This window comes from Mytilus californianus, unplaced genomic scaffold (assembly GCF_021869535.1).
Source record: "Mytilus californianus isolate M0D057914Y unplaced genomic scaffold, xbMytCali1.0.p SCAF_1, whole genome shotgun sequence".
Taxonomy (NCBI): Eukaryota; Metazoa; Mollusca; class Bivalvia; order Mytilida; family Mytilidae; genus Mytilus; species Mytilus californianus.
Genome location: NW_026262581.1, coordinates 62801432 through 62825329, shown reverse-complemented (window position 1 = coordinate 62825329; position 23898 = coordinate 62801432). Strand labels below are relative to the sequence as shown.

The 23898-nt window shown below is 32.7% G+C and overlaps 1 protein-coding gene across 3 annotated transcripts in view; it reads right to left on the bottom strand.

Moving 5' to 3' along the window:
- The window catches only part of LOC127705595 (extracellular signal-regulated kinase 2-like), a 29848-nt gene extending 6162 nt beyond the window's left edge, over positions 1-23686 (bottom strand). The window contains exons 1-13 of one of the 3 annotated variants that reach the window (XM_052209932.1): positions 23568-23686; positions 20211-20309; positions 13422-13542; positions 12347-12477; positions 11516-11685; positions 10687-10826; positions 10030-10087; positions 8758-8998; positions 7815-8040; positions 7376-7479; positions 4765-4845; positions 1971-2126; positions 1344-1415 (exon numbers count right to left, since the gene is read on the bottom strand). In XM_052209932.1, coding sequence (XP_052065892.1) covers positions 1344-1415; positions 1971-2126; positions 4765-4845; positions 7376-7479; positions 7815-8040; positions 8758-8998; positions 10030-10087; positions 10687-10826; positions 11516-11685; positions 12347-12477; positions 13422-13542; positions 20211-20309; positions 23568-23633 — 1665 coding nt within the window. In that variant the 5' untranslated portion in view covers positions 23634-23686. The remainder of the gene's footprint in view (positions 1-1343; positions 1416-1970; positions 2127-4764; positions 4846-7375; positions 7480-7814; positions 8041-8757; positions 8999-10029; positions 10088-10686; positions 10827-11515; positions 11686-12346; positions 12478-13421; positions 13543-20210; positions 20310-23567) is intronic. The other 2 variants (XM_052209938.1, XM_052209941.1) reach the window with 2 other exon arrangements.
- Between the last annotated feature and the right edge of the window lie 212 nt (positions 23687-23898).

Here is a 23898-nt window from a genome sequence, read left to right as displayed (position 1 = left end):
TGATCATTTTCAATTACACAGGGGGACTCTTCCTATGTAAAGGTATACACAGACCTGCTGCTGGAATGGGTCACTTTTTTAGAGTGTCAAATACATCAATGGGGTGCAATTTCACGGTAATATATCAATGGGTAGAAATTTATATGCCAATGGGTCATACATGTTCATCTTCTGTTAAGTGTCTGTAAACTGTGTTCTTATCTTTTTATTTCATATAAATCATGTATCCCATGTGGTTAACATCTCATTGTAATAAGATGTCATGATAGATTGGAAATATATATAAATGGGTTGGGTTTTTCTTATGAAATATATAAATGGGTTGGGATTTTTTTATGAAATATATGAACGAGTAGGGATTTTAGCATTAATCATTATATGAATGGGGGTGTTTTTCAAACTTCAGCCGGAAGGTCTGTACCAAAATTTGTAAATCACTATTTATTTTGTGTTATTTTGCTGTGCATTTACTGATTTTGAGTCATGGATGGATTCCCCATATCCTTTGTTTTTCTATTATATTTGAAAATCAAGTGTTCCACCATAGCAACAAGAATATACAGGACCAAATATTACTATCCCTTAAATCCTAAACCTTACAGGAAAACTGTGAAGAACATGTGTTTTAAACTAAAAAATATTACTAGAGAATGGAAGCTGCTATACTTTAAATTCATAGACAGTCTGTTTTACCCTGTCTGATTTCATTTTACACATAAAAATCACTTGATAACGTCAGAAATCTATGCAGTGTTTGGATCAGTAAAACATCGTCTGCATGAAAACATCAACATATGGATGATGTCACCTTATGGAAGATTTCATCAGGGTGAGGAAGTCAAACTAAAATTATATGGTCCACTTTTTAGGCGGAAATCTAATCAAATCATAACATTTGCTTAATTTGCCTGCATAAAAATCTAGGCATGTGCATAGAAAAATGTCACATGATACGACTTTTTCAATCTCCACATTGAAACAACAACTTTCCCAGAACTATCCAGTTAACATTTGGAATTCATTAATCAAATTTGTGTAATCTCCATTCAATTTCTAATTCAAAACTGTTTTGTATTCATTTTACACCTCAATTACAAAGACTATTGGCAGTTGATTTCCTGACACAGCAGTATCTGAGAACTAGATTATTTTTTAAGATTGCATCATTTTCAAAATGATGGATTTGAAAATACGGTAATATGTATATCAATTGGTTGAAAAGGGGCTATGACTGTGCATATCATAACTACAGAATGGATGAAGATGGAAAAAAAAAAGGATGTGATTGTGCATTCATATGTGAAACCTGTCAAAGCTAGCACAAAACACACTTGAAAACTTACGTAATAATGTGTGTATGATCGGATGGGAGGTAAAGGTTCCATTGCACATTTTAACAACCGGCCAATTCCTGACTGAGAAAAAGGCATTCTTAACACACTGTTTCATGTTATTTCATGATTTTCACAAAATTTCAAGTTTTTTCAATAGCAATTAACAACAAACTTTACATAACACTATTATTAGAAAATAACAAACATCAGCAGCTGTCAACAAAATTTCTCCAATATTTTTGTCAATATTTGTTGAGTAAACATGAAATATCATACTAATCTACTGTGCTGTGAATAGCTGCCAAGACTTTGGTGCTGTTCTGTGTCAGAAAAGTGATACTGCATTTCTTGTCTGGTGCAAATCTTCACCATTTTCATATATTACCCAAAAGGAAAAAAAAAAAAAAAACTCCCTCCCCCTTTATTTAATCAAGAAATGCAGCAGAAATAAAACAGAGAACAAGAAAAGAAATTGTGTTGACAGGAGAGCAAGTTTTAATACACATCTCTAAGGCATAAACAAAAGTGTGGAAAAGAACAGAGTTATTTGCAATTCATATGATTTTTGAATGTCATTTGAATGTGATGTAATTATCTAGCGGCATATATATTTCTTGTAAACTTATATAAACATACCAGTCTTGAACTAGTAACACTCAATGCACCAGCTTTTTCATCTCTAGTAATTGTTGGTCCTCTATACAGTCCTGACGTTGGTCTACCTGCCCTGCTTTGAGTTGGAGCTGAGGTATGTCTGTTTTTTGACATAGGCGGATAAGGATCTGGCTGAACCTGAAAATTCATATATTTTCTTCATACTGTGAAGCATTTACCATTAGAACAGACTATATAGTCTGACTCATACAGTTTCTTCTAGGGTTTAGCATGCGTTAAAAAAGTATAACAAGAATACCGAACTCCAAAGTAAATGCATGTATGCATACTTAATATATTGTTAAACTTTCTATCAACCAATCAATTATTGTAGATTTAATGTATGGTGTAGGAAATTGTCCCTGTGTAACTTGCAGTGCTACTGATAGTTTCCTCGTTTGAATAGTTTCACATTTTTCATGTGAGGGCCTTCTATAGCTGACTATACAGTATGGGATTTTTCTCATTGTTGAAGTTGTCTCATTGGCAATCATACCACATCACTTCCCAATCTTTATATGCATATATATTAAAGTCCTAAGAAAACAACCAGCAAACTTAATAGACATCAGATCGCCTGGAAATGACAATGCTATCAAAGTAGGAAAAAAACATTACAAATCTAAAATTCTGTGCAACTATAATGATCCAAGATATATTTCATATACTTTTTACTAATTCAGTCCACTACATATCAATGGCATATATTTATTAAATATATATGAATTAAATGATCTAAGGAACCTGTATGACTCACCTGGTACTTTTTTCATAAATCTGATACAATAGACAAATTTTTAAATCTTGTTTATAAATGAGTTATGTCAGTTGACCCAGAGTCAATCAGTGTAAAAGATGTCATTAAACAATCAAATTCTGCTGTGACGCAATAACATAAACATTGTGACATCAGAAATGTATGGGAAAATGCATGAACTTTGAAAGCCATCTCTACAACAATACTATTTGTGTAGAATGAGAATGAATGGGAATGTGTGGGCCAAAATATTGTCATGCTGAATAGTTATGCCTGACTAAGTTTTTATATAGTTTTCAAGATAAAACATGTGAAAGGCAAAAATGATAAAAAAAAATTTAAATAGGTTGAATCTTTTAAGGGCCAAGAACTCCTGTAATGTAAGAAGGTTTTAGGATTTAACAAAAAATGGGGGAAAAAATATCATCGTTTAAGGTGGTACCTAACACTTCAGGGAGATAACTCTGTAAAAATCAGCTAGACGTTTTAATCACATTGTATTGTTAAGGAAATATTAAGCTTCTCAATGATCAAAACTAGTGTCTGTCAAACTGCTATATAACCAGTGAAATTTTTCTGATAAAGTGGTTGGTTCAAATTTTTTGAAATTTATATATTTTTGTCAAAGGGTCAAAGTAAACATTTTGTCAAAATTTTAGGAAAATTAAACGAGCCAAATTAATATTAGTCAAGGTGTTGGGTACCACCTTAAGGGCAACTCTTATTATGTCAACGATAAAGTCAATTGGCTTAGTAGATCTTATTTTGCAGATCATATTTGCTAATTACAGTTTTGCACTGGTTCAATAATTTTTGCCATAAATGGGTTAAAATTGTAATTGTAGGAAAAAAATCTTGTAAGGAGTGAACTGACAATTCCTGCAATATTGTCTTATTTCCAGAATTTTTATTTTATTGATAATTTTTACTGTTTACACTTTGATTTTTTCTACTACAGTTTCCTAAAAAATTGGTATAAATAACATTTATATATGGAGTTTAATTAACAATTTCAGGCATTTTGATCTCATCTTGCTGATCAGTTTTGCTGTTTAAAGTTTCTTTCATGTAATATAGATATGAAGATTATAGCCAAAAACACATATAAAGGGAAAAAGTTGTTATTCAAGGACAATAACTCCTTTAAGAAGTCGATTTACCATTTCGTCCATGTTGAATCTGTTTTTCTGTTTATAGTTAAAAATGCAGAAATTGGTGAAAACCATCAATAGCTCTTATGAGTTGTCTGATAGCTTTAATCAAAAAAGACTGTAGGTGTATTTAGACTATCTGAACATTTTTGCTCCTGCCAGATTCTCTCAATACTTAAAGGATTACAATATTCTACAAATCTCGCATTTTACCCCTTTCCTATACTTTTTGCCAACGTGGCAATGTTGTTGGGCAGATGGGATCATCTGACACAACTTTTAAACAAGACACCCAAAGTATAATTGATGGGAAATAGATAGGTGTGTTTGGTTTGGGTAGGCATCTCTTTCCGACATGAGACAGAAATGTATTATAAAGGTTGGTTTTATACAAGACTATATGCTTTAGAACAGAATGGAGAAACAAACATAAAATTACAACAACCAGTTTCCAGCACATCAAATATTATGAAACAAGGTTAATCAGAGGCTTGTAAACTAGAATCATTAGTTTTCACTACAGAAATCACATACATGTATTCCTCATTTAAATAGAGTGTTTTTATGTCAATTTAAAAAAAAAACTCTTTGGATTTGAAAGCCTACTTGGGTATCTAAAATTATTTATTTCAAACATGCTTATTAAAAAAAATCAATAAGTACATTTTTCAAAAAAATATAAATGAAATAAAATTAAAAAAATAAAATAAAATGTAAAACAGAAACAACTTCCTAGCATAAAATTTAATCTACTAAATGTGCAGTATACAATATTAAAATGGATAAATGAGGAACATGCATGGTTTTAGCCAATGACACACAAGCTATAGATGAGGAAGCTCTATATGGTTACAAGCCTCTGACTCACCTTTATGTTCCTACCATATAGAAACTTATTGGGATGAATACCAAGGTGTTGAGATCTCATAAATATCTCATATAACTGCATCTGAAGTGGTGTGGTATTAAGGTACTATATAAATAATAACGTATCTTAAGACAATCAAGTACATTTTTTCTGTTTGTGTATATCCTAAGAATACATTTTTCTTTCCTCTTTTAGAATTTAAAATGTTTATCATTTGTGTTCATTTGTTTGAATTAATTTTTTCTCTAGTAGTGATGCCAATGTTAAAATCAGAAACATGCATGCAACAATAACACACAGAGCTATAGATGTTAAAATCTGGATTAAACTTATGTCTAACATTTGCCATTTTCAACTTCAATAATTTGGTATGTTAAATCATAGTACATGAAATTGTTCACCACATTTGACATGTTTACAAAAATGGGAAAAAATAATACTTTAGCTGTTAGCTTAAAAGGTGTGAAAGATATCATGACTTTCATTTCTCTAAAGTTTAATGGATTGAAATCAAAAGGCAACTATGGATTGCACATGTTTAAATGAAAATAAAAAATGTTTAAATCCGTTCAATGAAAAAATAAGTCAAGCCTTATTAAGAATTCTAAACAATGTCCTCTTTCATTTGATGGCATTTATTCCACATTGAATTACTCCTTAAACAATATACTGAAAAAAAATTGATGATGTCACAATAAATTTTGTACATGAAAATGTCATACCATTCTTAAGGGTATTGCCCATTCAGGGGTGTGGAAATGCTATGCCCAACTCGTACATTTGAACAACCAGACAAGTAATTATTTTTTATCTAGGTTGCCCATGAACAAGTAAAAAAATACACTGGACAAAATTCAATTCAATCAAACACGTGAAAAACATATATTTAAGTCAAAAAATCAATGTTCATGACAACAACTACTAAACTAGAGGCTCTAAAGAGCCTGTGTCGCTCACCTTGGTCTATGTGCATATTAAACAAAGGACACAGATGGATTCATGACAAAATTGTGTTTTGGTGATGGTGATGTGTTTGTAGATCTTACTTTACTGAACATTCTTGCTCCTTACTACTATCTCTATCTATAATTAACTTGGCCCGGTAATTACAGTGGAAAATACTTATGAAAATTGTAAAAAATTGACTATAAAGGGCAATAACTCCTTAAGGGGTCAATTGACAATTTTGGTCATGTTGCCTTATTTGTAGATCTAACTTTGCTGTACATTATTGCTGTTTACAGTTTATCTCTATCTATAATAATATTCAAGATAATAACCAAAAGCTGCAAAATTTTCTTAAAATTACCAATTCAGGGGCAGCAACCCAACAACGTGTTGCCTGATTGGTCTGAAAATTTCAGGGCAGATAGATCTTGACTTATGAACAATTTTATCCTCATCAGATTTGCTCTAAATGCTTTGGTTTCAGAGATATGAGCCAAAAACTGCATTTTACCCTATGTACTATTTTTTAGCCATGTCGGCCATCTTGGTTCGCGAGCGGGGTCATCGGACACATTTATTAAACTAGATACACTAATGATAATTGTGGACAAGTTTGGTTAAATTTGTCTTAGAAGTTTCAGAGGAGAAGATTTTTGTAAAAAAATTACAAAAATTTACGAAAAATGGTTAAAAATTGACTATAAAGGGCAATAACTCCTTAAGGGGTCAACCGACCATTTTGGTCATGTTGACTTATTTGTAGATCTTACTTTGCTGAACATTATTGCTGTTTACAGTTTATCTCTATCTATAATAATATTCAAGATAATAACCAAAAACGGCAAAATTTCCTTAAAATTACCAATTCAGGGGCAGCAACCCAACAACGGGTTGTCCGATTCATCTGAAAATTTCAGGGCAGATAGATCTTGACCTGATAAACAATTTTACCCCATGTCAGATTTGCTCTAAATGCTTTGGTTTCAGAGATATATGCCAAAATCTACATTTTACCCCTATGTTCTATTTTTAGCCATGGCGGCCATCTTGGTTGGTTGGCCGGGTCACCGGACACATTTTTTAAACTAGATACCCCAATGATGATTGTGGCCAAGTTTGGTCAAATTTGGCCCAGTAGTTTCAGAGGAGAAGATTTTTGTAAAAGTTTACGGACGACGGACGCAAAGTGATGAGAAAAGCTCACTTGACCTTTCAGGTCAGGTGAGCTAAAAACCCAGAAAAAGATAGATAACCAAAATAAGTATGCGAATCCTTGGCTCATAAACATTGTGTTTTCTCCATTGACCTGGGATAGTCAATAAGGTTTATTCCCAATCTAACAGAAATGTTAATTCAATTTTTCATGATTGAGTTTTATTGAGATGGACAGATACCTTATAAAAACACCTTGACAATGATAAGTCGAAGAAAAAAAAAACTGGAAAACATAGGCAGAGTAAAAAGACAGGCAATACAGCAAAGGGAATTCCAGAGATCGTGGCTTACAAATTTTACCAGGCTTTCCAGTGAAGAAACCTCTGAAAATAAATTGAATTGTTGAACATTTGTAGGAAACACCAACAGTAGTTCAAATATTAAGACCACTCGGCCACTTGTATATTTACATCACTCAGTGCAAAATGGAAAGAATTATAGAACTTACAGCTGTGGCACTATTAGAATGCTGAACATTGTTTCCAATACTGGTTTTCTGTCTGCTTTGTAACCGTGATCTTGGTGGTTGTTCATGTGTTGTTCTGCCGAATGCTGTCAAAAAAGTTTGTAATTAAACAAATGTAGGAAATCTAGTCTCTTTCATTCAGTTGTAGTGGATAATGTATATCAGACATGCACATTTTCCCCAAAAGACAAGTTGTGCAATATGCACATGAAAATTTCTTCATCAATATTGTTGTCATAAAAAGGTTTTTTCTCTTATTGTTTTCAAGCCATATAACCATGTTATTTTTAGCAATTTGCTTTTAATACCTTTTTCTCTTTTTATTACTATATAACTAATGTTATTGTTTAAATATTTCACTGAGGAAATGTGTTTGTCATTTTAAATTTGAAAAACCAGAGTACATGCTACTATTACTTACCTGAAAATGATGATTGATGATGAGGAGCTGAATGGGGGTGACCTTCTGATGGATGACTTTTGTAATATATTTTTGGCTCTGCGCCTTTGTCATATTCATTTTCACGATTGTAGGGTTCGCTTGGAGGAGGTTCCTCTGGAGTTCTGGATATATGTCGGGTGGGCTGTGGTGCACTTCTCATTTCATGTCGCTTTCGTCGTCTTTCCTGTTTTTTCTGCATAATCATCTATAAAATTTCAAATAATTTATTTTAATAAACAATACATTATTATTTTTACTTTCTTTAGAAATGTCTGTTAATGCTCTCTTTTAAAATATTTCTTATTTAGTCGCTATTTTAATATATGCATTAATTCTCAGATATTGAGTCATGGAAGCCTATGCATGAAGTGTTTTATAATACTTGTATCTTATAACAAAGTTCAAAAACATAGTCCTAACACCATTTCAATACATGCATTTATTCTGACCTTTTCAAGAACAGATGTTGAGTCATGGAAGCCTATGCAAGAAGTGTTACTTGTATCCTATAACAAAGTACAATAAAATGGTCAGGACACTGTTTTAATTGATGTATCGGATTTCACTTTTACAATGAACTTGACTCTAATTAATTACACATATTTTGACAACCTTTGTGGAAAGCATTACTTCCACCCTTTAATGGCTGGAAATAACTGTTTGAAAAGTGAATAGGTGACCTATTGTAAGGCAGAATTTCTGCCTCACCCAACAAGCCCTTTATATCTAGTCACAGTTCAAAATTCCAAAACCCCATCCAAAGGGATTCAACTTTGTAGCAAAGGGCTTAGGAAAATGCAACCTCACATATTTTATTAATTTGAGTGCCTCATATCCCTCCTCCTCCCTTTTAAATTTTTGAACAGCTCTAAACACTATTTTCATCTTTTCATGATTATCTGAACTACAGTTTAACCTTTACCTCATAGAGTTTACTTCTGTATTCATCAACGGTCAGCTGTGTGTCATCACTTAATGGTGGAACAACATCATAATTTAATCCTATTTCTTCTGATACATTATGAAATCTAGCTACATATGAATGTCGTAATGCTTCGTCAGCAGTAATTCTTTTATCTGGGTTAAAATGTAAAAGTTTTCGAACTAAATCGGCTGCATCTTTAGGTGCATCTGGTATTAAAGACTCCAATGACTTCTTTCCCCTGAAATGGTGAAAAAAGTTAAAAGATCAACAAAGTGTACCTCATGACATTTCTCTTTGTTCAAGGTGTTGGGACATTCAGTTAGCTGAAGTCTTTCAACCTAAATCAATAGAATACTTTGTGCCAACAAGATTGCATACATTGTCATGCTAAGCAGGTACCTCACTCTTTATTCAAAGCATCAGTATTCGAAAAGTACTCATACTTAAACTCGCCACTGCCAAGCTGCTGAGCAAATATGAAGTCATTCTGTACAGTACTTTTGAGAAAAGTGTGATAAATATATTTGTTGACGACCAGACAGACATTGAGTGCTAGAGTGAGGTTATAAAATGTATTTTAGATCATGCTATTGTAAAAATATATTATGAAGTATAAATATGGGTAAGATTCTTTCTGAAAATGGCCAGTGCTGCTTACAAATCTTAAGAGAACTTACATTGTAGTATAACATGTAGTATGAAAACAAGAATCATAAGAATTGTGACTTATCTTAACATTTCAGTATAATCAAGAGTTTCACTGTATTTGATAAAAGAGTAGTAATGAAGTAAATCATTATCATTGATTATAGATGTTTTCATATATTAAAGAAAATTTGTGCCAATAGACCATGAAGGGGCAGGGCAAAATAATCTCCATATGCATGGAAGTGAGATGGGGTAATGATTATATAACTGCATATCAAATATTATTGACCTACCATAAGTGGTTCACCTTAAACTTTACATGTAAACTATGCCAAAGTTTCAAAGTCAATAGACCATATTGAGGGGACAGGTTCAAATAAACTCCATGGAATTGAGATGTGCCAACTGCATACCAAATAACATTGACTTTTCATAAGTGGTTCCCTTAAAACTATCCAATCACAAACTATAATAAATTGTTGATTCTGCATTCAGATAAAGGACAACTAAGTCTCTCCTTTGTAACAAACACCCATACCCTCCAAAAAAAAAGGTGAATGGTAGGTGAAAAAAGCATGATGATAACCCTTTAGGTTCCTGTGATGATATTGAAATATTTACCTAGAGGCAGCTTTCTCTAATACTGAGGCACCATATGCAGATTTAATACTATCTATATCTGTGATAAAGAAAATATAAAATCATTCAACTATTTATGAAAATACAGTAAAATATAAGGCAGATCCTGAGCATTCATTTTCTTGTATATCATTATTATCTGTACAATGTAATGTTGTTTATTGGTGTTTAATGACTTTTTTCGTTGACTTTTGCTATATCACAAGAGCCAGTTTTTGTTGGTAGAGGAAGCTTGAGTACCTAGAGTGAGAACAACCAACCTTGCATTGTAATGCATATTTGCATATTACTCAAATGTTAAAACAAATATTGATGAAAGATGCATTTGAGATGATAACCTGAAACATACAATGATGGCTGTACAGCTAATTTTTTCTTATCATAGACTTTCAACAGCCTACCACAAAAACGTGAATGAATGGTTGTTTAGCTTCTGATGCAAATTGCATACATTCAGGATTAGTACATGTTGATAGGATATGAATATAAACCAAGCTTTGTCCTAGATCCACATGCTGAGTAGGATTTTTAATGTGCTAGTTCAGAAGGTATCAGTCCACAGGAAGATCCTACCTGGATACTCCAACCAGTCTGTGCTCTTACTCCTAATTGCTGTGTGTAGTATCAGGATAAACTTACCCTCTCTACAAGGTTCTGCAATATATGTCATTATTTTCTCTATTTGATTTATTGTAGAGGAGCCAGGAAATAATGGCTTTCCCGCCAACATTTCACCAAGTATACATCCTAAACTCCACATATCTACACCTTTGGTATACCTAAAATTTACAAGAACATTCAAAACAAAAATTATAAATAATACAATACAATGTAAGCAAATGGATATCCTTACTCTCAACACTAGATAAATTCATAGGTAATTCCTCCACAATTTATAGAGAAGAATTGAGAGGATTCTGTATGATTTAACAAGATTTCCTTTATTATTGTGAAAGCGATATCTCTTCCAACATCCCTTACACTGTAAAATCAATTACCAAAGTCTGACTGATCTATGCTGACAGTCAGATAATGGATATGTAATAAACTGTTTTTCTGTGTCAACAAAGAATAATGCTATACGGTTTTTTTAAAGAGTTGCTGAACCATGAAAATGAGGTCAAAGAACAAAAAAACAAATGCCAGACAGAAACCTCAGTACATAAGGCATCTGTTTACAAGATATGATGTATCTTCTGAAATACAAATCTTTAAACAAACACTTTACACCGTCGCCAGACTGGTATCCCTATGCCTCGCATTCTGTGATATTTGTCCCAGCCAAGACAAGAAAATCTTACTCGAAGTAAAAAGTTTATTTCATTATTTACTAGTATATAAGGAAAATTAAATATAATGAAATAAATCTAAATTAGGACATTTAAATGTAACACCTCATGTATGTCAAGTTATGTTTCTAGTAGTTCCAGTTGTAATCCCATTCATGAGAAAGTCCTGAAATACTGACCTGTGTGAAGCCAGAAGAATTTCTGGAGCTCTGTACCATCGAGTTGCTACATATTCTGTTAAATTAGGATCACCAGTCTCAGCATCTATACCAATCTGAGACAGTGACCTTGCCAGGCCAAAGTCACATACTTTTACTACACACTCACTATCCAACAAAATGTTTGATGGCTGAAAAACAAGTTTTGATTGTAATTTATTCAATCCATACATAACCTTACCAAACTTTGCCTACTTTGTAATAGAAAATACCTACACATATACACATCAGTTCTTTCTCTAATTCAAAACAGATTTATACCTCCCATCAACTGTTTATTCTTTTAAAACTCAATTATGATGTCTTTTTTCCTGTTTCTTCTGATTTTGCTATTGTGACATGCATAATGATGTCACATAAAAAATACATGATCTTTTTCGCATATCATTGAAAAAGAATGTTAAAGTTTGCATACATATTGTCTAAATATCATTTGAGAAACAAATTGTACCACCTTATATATCTTATGCAATACATTTCTGCAAGCTTGACAGTTAAATCTTAACTAATATCATGAATATTTAAAAGCTCAGCAAGCATTATGCTTTGAAATAAACTTGAAAATTTAACTGTGTAGAAAGAAGAAGTGTATCACACTCTAAACAGTGTAAAATATTTGACAAAGAATATAATACACCTGACACAAGTTCTTATTAACAAGAAAATACCTAAAACACATACAGAATACAATGTACATAGTAGCGTTATGGACAGTTATTTTCAATCATTCTCATTCAATGACAAATATATTTTTTTTATTGTATTGAATTTTTCACCATAGAAGGGAAATACCTTATGATCTCTGTGTATTACATTTCCACTGTGTAAATACTTCGTGGCTTTGAGTAACTGGTACATAATATATCTCTTGTGTACATCTTTTAGTATGTTCCCTCTTTTGATAACATTATGTAAATCTGTCTCTGGAAATAAAATCAAACTATGCATTACTTTACTAGATTTTTGATAACTTACGGAAATTCAAACTCAAAACCAAAGCAAAATTGAGATCTTAAGTCCAACCACTGGTCCTCACATTGAGATAAATATTGTTGGTTGTTTCACAAAATTATACTGATCAACTTTTGAAACAAATTTCCTAAAAAATTAGAACTTGATATAATTCCTCTAATAACATGAATAATTATGTAGACTGGACATTTCATAGAAATCCATCTGTGGACAATTCTTTTGCAAAAATCAACATGAAAAATTTAAATAGTCTGGTTGTATTATGATATTTAAAATTTACTCAATTTCCCTACATATCTTTTACAATGATCGCCATCAGTATATGACGTAGCATAAAATGAATAATAAAGAAGTTTCAGCAACCAAAATAATTTTCCTTTCATCAAATTACATTTTTCAAAAATATTGATACAAATTTTTTGAAGGAACATCTAAAACAAGCAAAAAAAAAAACAATAGTCTGTCTGGGTAGCCAATTCTGGTAGGGGCCCAAGCTAAAAAACAATCAAGGGTCACGGAACTCAGACCACTGCTCAATTGAAGCCCTAAAACAGTAGGAGTAATGAAATCAAAATTTTATATCAATTTGAGTGTAGAGGGTGTATGACTCTTACTTAAATGCATCCTTACACAAATGCAAGTTTCAAGTACAAATGTAAGTAAGTAAGTAAATTTTATTGAAATAAAGTCCAAACATTGAACTACAAAAACTGTACAAATGTATCATCATTACAAAGTTTTATGAATGTAGATAAATTACTACATGAAAAATAAACTCATATATAAAACAGATTTTGTAAATGAGGCATAAATAAAGCATACAGCAATCTGAATTCACCTAAATCTAATATTATTATTTCATGTATTAACAAAATAAAAAAAACCCTAAACTTACCCATAAATTCAAACACCAAATAAATATCCTTATCATTTTCTGCTTTTATTACATTATGTAATTTGATTATATTAGCATGGTCTCCAAATTCCTGTAGGAACATAATCTCTCTGAAAGTTCTCTGAAAAACAAGCACACATGTATTTACATAATAGTTATTGAATAAAATGCTCCGCAGGGCGCAGCTTGATACGACCGCAGAGGTCGAAACCCTGAACAGTTGGGGCAAGTATGGACACAACATTCAAGCTTGATACAGCTTTGCATTTGGATTGTGATTAAATATTTGACACAGCATAGGTTTCTACACAGAATGAATGTGGTCTAAGAACTTAAAAATTTTAAATTGGACATTCACCTATTATGGTCCAATATCCAAAATCTAAATACATGGTTAGATTCAGCATATCAAAGAACCCCAAGAATTCAATTTTTGTTGAAATCAAACAAAGTTTAATTTTGGACCCTTTTGACCTCAATGTGGACAAAGTTGATAACGGGGCCCAAAAATCAAAAATCTAAATACATGGTTAGATTCAGCATATCAAAGAACCCCATATATTCAATTTTTGTTGAAATCAAACAAAGTTTAATTTTGGACCCCGATTTGGACCAATTGAAAACTGGGCCCATAATCAAAAATCTAAATACATGTTTAGATTCAGCATATCAAAGAACCCCAAGAATTCAATTTTTGTTAAAATCAAACTAAGTTTAATTTTGGACCCTTTGGACCTTAATGTAGACCAATTTGAAAACGGAACCAAAAATTAAGAATCTAAATACACGGTTTGATTTGGTATATCAAAGAACCCCAATAATTCAATTTTTGATGAAATCAAACAAAGTTTAATTTTGGACCTTTGGACCTCAATGTTGACCAATTTAAAAACGGGGCCCGAAATCCAAAAACTTAATACACGGTATGATTCAGCATATTAAAAACCCCAAGAATTCAAGAATAAAACCCCATTGAAATTGGTCAAGAAATAAGCAATTTATACGAAGTATCTTCTTTAGCACAATACTGTGCAATTCAATATTTCTTGCTATTGCGCAATACTATACAATTGACAATTTCTTGCTATTGCGCAACATTGTGCTATTGGATATTTCTTGCTATTGCGCAATACTGTGCAATTGAAGATTTCTTGCTATTGCGCAATACTGTGCAATTGAAGATTTCTTGCTATTGTGCAATACTGTGCAATTGAAAATTTCTTGCTATTGCACAATACTTATTATATAATAATTTACACATCCTGTTTGGTGTGTATCTCCTACCATATCATTATTATTTGCTTTTAAATATAAATCAGAAATAACCAACTTAAAATGGAAAATTTTAAAAGAAAAAAAAAAGGAAAAAAAGAAAAAAAAGGAAAAAAAAAAAAATCCCCCCCCAAATTTTTTGAACCCCCTTATTATTTATCACCCCCAAACTCAAACCCAGCTTTCCCTTTGTGATATGGAACCTTGTAGTACAATTTCAGAAAGATCCATACACTTACACACAAGTTATTGTCCTGAAACTAGAAAAATGCTTGTTTTTTGCCCCTTTTTGGCCCCTAATTCCTAAAATATTGAGGCAATTACCCCCATCATCAATCCCAGCCTTCCCTTTGTGGTATGGTACCTTGCAGTACAATTTCAGAGAGATCCATACACTTGAACACAAGTTATTGTCTGGAAACTAGAAAAATGCTTATTTTTGGCCCCTTTTTGGCCCCCAATTCCTAAACGTTTTGACAATTACCCCCAAACTCAATTCCAGCTTTCCCTTTGTGATATGGAACCTTGTAGTACAATTTCAGAAAGATCCATACACTTACACACAAGTTATTGTCATGAAACTAGAAAAATGCTTGTTTTTTGCCCCTTTTTTGGCCCCTAATTCCTAAAATTTTAAGGCAATTACCCCCAAAATCAATCCCAGCATTCCCTTTGTGATTTGGAACCTTGTGGTACAATGTCAGAGAGATCCATACACTAACACACAAGTTATGTCTGGAAGTTACAAAAATGCTTATTTTTGGCCCCTAATTCCTTTACTGTTGGTACCAATACCCCCAAAATCAATCCCAACCTTCCTTTTGTGGTATTGAACCTTGTGGTAAAATTTCATAGAGATCCATTCACTTAAACTAAAGTTAGAGTGCGAAAACCAATGTGTCTTCGGACGACGACGACGTCATACCAATATACGACCACAAAAATTTTTTTGCGGTTGTATAAAAACCGGACATTATCGTGATACATGGATTGTCCAAAGGACAGTGGTATTGTCTAAGACAGTGTTTAGTAGTACTGAAGTACATTGAGTAAAAGTGAGAGGAAAATATTTGTTTGACGAAAAAACACAACGAGATTGCAATATCATTTTAGGTAATTATATTGATGTAATCAGGAGTGTATTGAATTTTACAGCAGTCTTGAAAATGAATACACTCTTCGGCACTGTGTTTCTTTACTCATTTTTGCTGCACGTTGTAAAATATTACTTTTCAATTACTTTTTTTTTTATTTTTGCAAAATTTTGGCAAACAATTTTTTTTGTATTAAATTTTAATTTCTTTTGCAATTTTTGCATTTATATTTTAATTTAGCAATTTTTATTTTTTTTTTAATTTTAGCAAAATTTCAAACTCAGGTGTAAATAGTTTGGCTAGAGTGGGGTGTACATGTTATTTACACCCAAGTCACTAACCAATCAGAATGCTATATTCTTGATTCATAAGAAATAAATGTATTTACCCCACTCCTAGAAAGGATGCATAACTAGTATCTATTGAGTATTCAAAACTTTGTATCTATATATATATTTTGTATACAGAGACATCAAGTTTTATCAAAAGTAATTCTGTAGTTTCAGAGGAAATAATATTTGAAAAAGTTTACGGACCACACAGAAAAAGTTTTCTGACCGTACAAAAATCTTACTTGTAGAAAAATAAATGTGGAAAGTGTCCACATGTGGACACAGACGATGCCCCTGCTTGCATATCATATAGTTATAAATGGACATAACTGAAGAACGGTAAAAGTGACGCTACCCAAATTTGAACTTCATCTGAGTTTTTTGGTAATAAGCATTGTGTGAAGTCTCATAACATTTGGTTGAGGCTTACTTAAATAGAGAACAGAAACTAAAAATTCAGCAATTTTTCTATTTGTAAACATGCATAACTCTAGAACGGTTGTGTATAAGTTTTATATTGGTTGAGACAAACTAAAGTTAGAGAACGAAACGAAAATTTCAGCAATTTCTATGTTTATAAAGGACATAACTCAAGAATGGTAAAAGTGTGGCCACCAAATTTCATACTTAATCTGTATTATGTAGTAATAAGCATTGTGTATAAGTTTCATAACATTTGGTTGAGGCAAACTAAAGTTAGAAAATGGAAACAAATAAATGTGGATAGTGTCCACATGACATGTGGACACAGATGATGCCCCCTTGCATATCATATAGTTATAAAGGGACAACATAACTGAAGAACGGTAAAAGTGATGCTACCCAAATTTTAACTTGATCTGAGTTTTGTGGTAATAAGCATTGTGTGTAAGTCTCATAACATTTGGTTGAGGCTGACTAAAGTTAGAAAACGGAAACAAAAAAATTGTACTTGATCTTAGTTTTGTGGTAATGAATATTGTGTATAGGTTTCAAAATGTTTGGTTGGGGCAAACTTAAGTTACAGAATGGAAACTAAAAATTTTGCAATCTTTGGATTTATAAAGGGGCATAACTCAATAATGGATAAAGTGACACTTCCCAAATTCAAATTGATCTGTGTTTTATCTGTGGAAGTCAAAATCAAACATTGCATTGTATAAAGCATTGATTGTAGTTGATCCAACTATAATCGTCGACAAAGAAAGATAACTCCAATTTTAATAAAATGCTCCGCAGGGCGCAGCTTGATACGACCGCAGAGGTCGAACCCTGAACAGTTGGGGGAAGTATGGACACAACATTCAAGCTTGATACAGCTTTGGATTTGGATTGTGATTAAATATTTGACACAGCATAGGTTTCTAACACAGATTGAATGTGGTCTAAGAACTTAAAAATTTTAAATTGGACATTCACCTATTATGGTCCAATATCCAAAATCTAAATACATGGTTAGATTCAGCATATCAAAGAATCCCAAGAATTCAATTTTTGATGAAATCAAACAAAGTTTAATTTTGGACCCTTTTGACCTCAATGTGGACAAAGTTGATAACGGGGCCCAAAAATCAAAAATCTAAATACATGGTTAGATTCAGCATATCAAAGAACCCCATATATTCAATTTTTGTTGAAATCAAACAAAGTTTAATTTTGGACCCCGATTTGGACCAACTTGAAAACTGGGCCCATAATCAAAAATCTAAATACATGTTTAGATTCAGCATATCAAAGAACCCTAAGAATTCAATTTTTGTTAAAATCAAACTAAGTTTAATTTTGGACCCTTTGGACCTTAATGTACTCCAATTTGAAAACGGAACCAAAAATTAAGAATCTAAATACACGGTTAGATTCGGCATATCAAAGAACCCCAATAATTCAATTTTTGATGAAATCAAACAAAGTTTAATTTTGGACCCTTTTGACCTCAATGTGGACAAAGTTGATAACGGGGCCCAAAAATCAAAAATCTAAATACATGGTTAGATTCAGCATATCAAAGAACCCCATATATTCAATTTTTGTTGAAATCAAACAAAGTTTAATTTTGGACCCCGATTTGGACCAACTTGAAAACTGGGCCCATAATCAAAAATCTAAATACATGTTTAGATTCAGCATATCAAAGAACCCTAAGAATTCAATTTTTGTTAAAATCAAACTAAGTTTAATTTTGGACCCTTTGGACCTTAATGTAGACCAATTTGAAAACGGAACCAAAATTTAAGAATCTAAATACACAGTTAGATTCGGCATATCAAAGAACCCCAATAATTCAATTTTTGATGAAATCAAACAAAGTTTAATTTTGGACCCTTTGGACCTCAATGTGGACCAATTTAAAAACGGGGCCCAAAATCCAAAAACTAAGTACACAGTTAGATTCAACATATTAAAGAACCCCATGAAATCAAGAATAAAACCCCATTGAAATTGGTCAAGAAATAAGCAATTTATAGGAAGTATCTTCTTTTGCACAATCCTGTGCTATTAAATATTTCTTGCTATTGCGCAATATTGTACAATTGACAATTTCTTGCTATTGCGCAATATTGTGCTATTGGATATTTCTTGCTATTGCGCAATACTGTGCAATTGAAGATTTCTTGCTATTGCGCAATACTGTGCAATTGAAGATTTCTTGCTATTGTGCAATACTGTGCAATTGAAAATTTCTTGCTATTGCACAATACTTATTATATAATAATTTACACATCCTGTTTGGTGTGTACATGTATAGATCTCCTACCATATCATTATTATTTGATTTTAAATATAAATCAGAAATAACCAACTTAAAATGGAAAATTTTAAAAGAAACAAAAAAGGAAAAAAAGAAAAAAAAGGAAAAAAAAATAAATCCCCCCCCCCAAAATTTTTTGAACCCCCATTATGATTCATCACCCCCAAACTCAATCCCAGCCTTCCCTTTGTGGTATGGTACCTTGCAGTACAATTTCAGAGAGATCCATACACTTGAACACAAGTTATTGTCTGGAAACTAGAAAAAAAAATTTGTTTTTTGGCCCCTTTTTGGCCCCAAATTCCTAAACATTTAGGGCAATTACCCCCAAACTCAATTCAAGCTTTCCCTTTGTGATATGGAACCTTGTAGTACAATTTCAGAAAGATCCATACACTTACACACAAGTTATTGTCATGAAACTAGAAAAATGCTTGTTTTTTGCCCCTTTTTTGGCCCCTAATTCCTAAAATTTGGAGGCAATTACCCCCAAAATCAATCCCAGCATTCCTTTAGTGATATGGAACCTTGTGGTACAATGTCAGAGAGATCCATACACTAACACACAAGTTATGTCTGGAAGTTACAAAAATGCTTATTTTTGGCCCCTAATTCCTTTACTGTTATTACCATAACCCCCAAAATCAATCCCAACCTTCCTTTAATTTTGTGGTATTGAACCTTGTGGTAAAATTTCATAAAGATCCATTCACTTAAACTAAAGTTAGAGTGCGAAAACCAATGTGTCTTCGGACGACGACGACGACGACGCCAACGTCATACCAATATACGACCACAAAAATTTTTTTGCGGTCGTATAAAAATTACATGATATTTAGAAGAAAATAAAAATTTTGCAATTTTTCCATTTATAAAGGGGCATAACTCTAGAACAGTTAAAGTGACGCCACCAAAATTAACTAGATCTGTGTTTTGTGGTAATAAGCATTGTGTATAAGTTGCATAACATTTGGTTGAGGCAAACTTAAGTTAGAGAACGGAAACTAAAAATTTTGCAATTTTTCCATTTATAAAAGGGCATAACTCTAGAACAGTTAAAGTGACGCCACTAAAATTCAAACTTGATCTGTTTTTTGTAGTATTAAGCATTGTGTATAAGTTTCATAACATTTGGTTGAAGCAAACTCAAGTTAGAGAAAGGAAACCAATTTTGGGATGTACGGACGGATGTACGTACGTACGTACAGACAAGGGTAAAACTTAATGCCCCCACCACTACGACGAGGGCAGTAAAATATCTCAAAACTGTTATACCTTTGTGAAACAATACTGGTACAATATTAATTATTTCCTAAAGTCACAAGATTTGCTTCAAAAGACATGATCGAGTATAGCTCCCTACCTGTGCATCTGTCTGATTTCTAAAGGCATCAAAGATCTTTTTGACTGCAACAACCTCACCAGTTCTCCTATCAATTGCTTTCCATACAATCCCATATGCCTTTGAATATAAAAATATATGATTACATACATGTTAAAGATAGACGAATATTTTTTCTTAAAAAAAACAGCTCTGTAAATTTAATGGACATACATGAAAGTCCTCAGTATACTATTTCTGGTCATCAAACTGTTTACAAAAACATGTAATCCATGCAGGTTTCCTTTTTAACCCTTGGAAGTATTTTCAAGTCTTAAATGCTGGTGATGAATCATTGGCTTTTCATTTTTGTTAGGTAATTAATTCAAATGTGTTCTTCATGCCCTGTAGGAGATCATGACCCAAAGCTAGGACTACAAATGTAAGTCTTGGATTTCTTTCAACATCAGTTTTTTTTGATAATTTATTAATTAGAATCATGAATGGCAATGATCAAAACATTAATTATTAACTAAATAATTCTATGGTTATAAATAAAATAAATTAAAGTCAATCCATCAATTAATTAATCTCAAAATGATATTAAAATTAAATATTGTTTTTAATGACAATGCATAGTTATATGGATATTGGATACTTTTTTTGGTACAAGTTTCCTCCATCATGTCTATACAACTTTTTAGTGGTATGAGATGACATGATATGAGATTACAATAGTACAGGACTTGCTTCCAGAGAGGATAAGTGATGACAGCTAGACATGCATCACACTCCATGCCAAATTGTGAATCAAATCAATGAAAATGTCACAATTGGGAACTAACCATATAAACAATGTAGTACAGCATCAGTAAATTTACAAATAAAGAGGACTCTTCTCCCATCTAAAGATCTAAAACATTTTGGCAATTGTTGCTAGTTAATTTGTAAAATGTAAAAATAAGGAGATGTGGTATGATTGCTAGTGAGACAACTATCCACCACAGTTCAAATGAAGTGGATGTAAGCAATAAAAGGCAAACATACGACCTTCAACAATGAGATAAAGTCAAAGTACTGTAAAGTCACTTTGAAAGGCCTGACATGTTAAATATGAAACAATTCAATTGAGAAAACTAACGGCCTAATTTATACATGTGTAACAACAATTTACCAAAAAAAAAACAGACATGAACATAGTCAGTTTTCTCGTATGAATTGTTTTACATTTGTCATTTTGGGGCCTTTTATAGCTGACTATGCGGTATGGGTTTTACTCATTGTTGAAGGCCGTACGGTGACCTATAGTTGTTAATTTCTGTGTCTTTTGGTCTCTTGTGGAGAGTTGTTTCATTGGCAACCATACCACATCTTCTTACTTTTATATAAACGACAACCACTGAACTACTGACTTGGGACAGACACATAAGTTCTTATGTGTCTGGATTAAGCATTTTGAAGGCTCCAACCCTCCCATAACCTTGGACAGAGGTGTAACAGTACAACATATGAACAAACTATAAAAAGCAGTTGAAAAGGGCTCAACTCGTCAGATCGATAAAAGTAGAAATATCTAACAAAAACACAGACAGGACGTGGCAGGGAATTTATACATCCTTCACAACAAAAACCACACAGTACAGATCTGAGAGTACTCTCAGTTACTGACAGCTAGTTCAAAGCCAATAACAACAAATAAGAAAAATCATGTATCTAAGGCAAAAATATCAATCAGTACACATCCAATGGATTTAGTGTAAAGACGTCATTAACAGACAAGAGAAAAACATGACCTTGTGCATCCATACATGTCATACTATTTCAAAAATTCTGGAGCCATAGAGAACCCTTAAAACTTGCCATTTTTCTATCAAAAAAGCTGCAGCACCATACATGTATGTGTTTTGCAGTTTTATTCACACCCAAGATGAAAATTCAAAATTTGCCATTTTTTTCAACAGATTTTTTATACTGAAGACGCAGAACCCTAAAGGGCTACCATTGTCGCCTACATGTATGTAAATAATAACTTCATTTTAAATATAACCTGTTCATGAAGTCAGCATAATACCAACTAGTCAGAAATAACTCTGACGTCCAACGGCTGTTTTGCCAGACAAGCTGTGGCCATGGGACGTCAGAGCTCTCCCATATCAAAAAGTGGATATTTGCCCGTCCAAAATGGATGCGCTGCTTCATTGCTTCTGGAGCCAACTGACGGCATTGGATCCATATAAATCGGGCCTCAATTTGTTCATTTTTTATTTATCTCTTCATAAATGTAAGTTTCATCTACCTGCCACCCTTTATTTTCTCATATTTGGACAGTTTTCACAGTGACTCATCGATTCTAGCATTTAACTTTCACTTTGAAAGATTGTAAGTGACCAACGAGAAAAAGTAAGGTGCAACCCATTAAGGGAGCTGATTTATGCAAATGACCCTGGGTCAATATAAATACATCATCTAACACCTCGTTCATTAACGATGCAAATAAGATGAATGGCAGTGTGTGTACCAATTGTTATCATGGTTGGATACTCAACGCTTAATGCCGAAATTAGCATAAAAATTTGCATACTTCAGTCTCCAGGCCGTGAAGTCTCTCGTTACTTGACGTCCATTAGAAAATAAAAGTTAAAATGCTGGAATCGATGGGTCACTGTGAAAACTGTCCAAATATGAGAAAATAAAGGGTGGCAGGTAGATAAAACTTAAATAATTAGAAGAGATAAATGAAAAATGAACAAATTGAGGTCCAATTTATATGGATCCAATGCCGTCACTATCCATTTTGAAGGTAAATATCCACTTTTTGATATGGGACAAGCTCTGACATCCTATGGCTCCAGCTTGTGTGGCAAAACAGCCCTTGGACGCAGAGTAATCTCGGACTTTATGCAAACATGCAGGAGAGTAACATACAATGTACATGTATCACATGCATATTAACCCTATATAGGGAATCAACATTCCATCAATAATAATAAAATATGGCCAATGGGAAGCTATTTTCTTCCCATTGCCAATATTTTATTATTATTGATAGAACGTCTAGTGTCTGTGACCCTGATTAATTATCATTATCCTATACATTACAAGTGTGTGGACCCAGGTAGAAGAATGCCGGGTTCGGCATCACATTGGTTTTTTCTTTGGCATTTTCAATCTTCATGAATAGATATCATTTTCCAAATTCTTCTAGGACTAGTCATTTTCCGTCATTTGTTTGAAATCCATTTCAGACGGGACCGTAACTCTAATGGGGATCACAGACGTCAAAGTCCCTGAAATCAAGTATCAACACATTCCGGCAACATTCGACTTAAAAATGCATTCAGAATTATGTTAATGTGAGAAACCAACACCGTTTATTTGTTCAGAGTATACAATACTAACCCCTTTACCGAGCCGCTTCTTGATTTCATACTTTTTGGTTATATGGGGCTCTATTTCAGTACTCATATTTTCAGACCATTAGTTTGATTACATCAAATTCCGACATGAATGCAAAATCACTCCAGAATAAAGCCTACGCTAAAATGAAGTGCCGATCTTGAATCAGTTTACAAAAGAAATCACGTTGTGATCGTTTTTAAAAGTGTTTTAAAGAGACTTTGACAGATTTTAAGATACTTCAAAAGACGAAACTATGGCATTCAAAGAAGATTTCTTTCATTACGCGTATTAATATTGAAAGTAATTGGAATTTACACAATTATTTTAACGT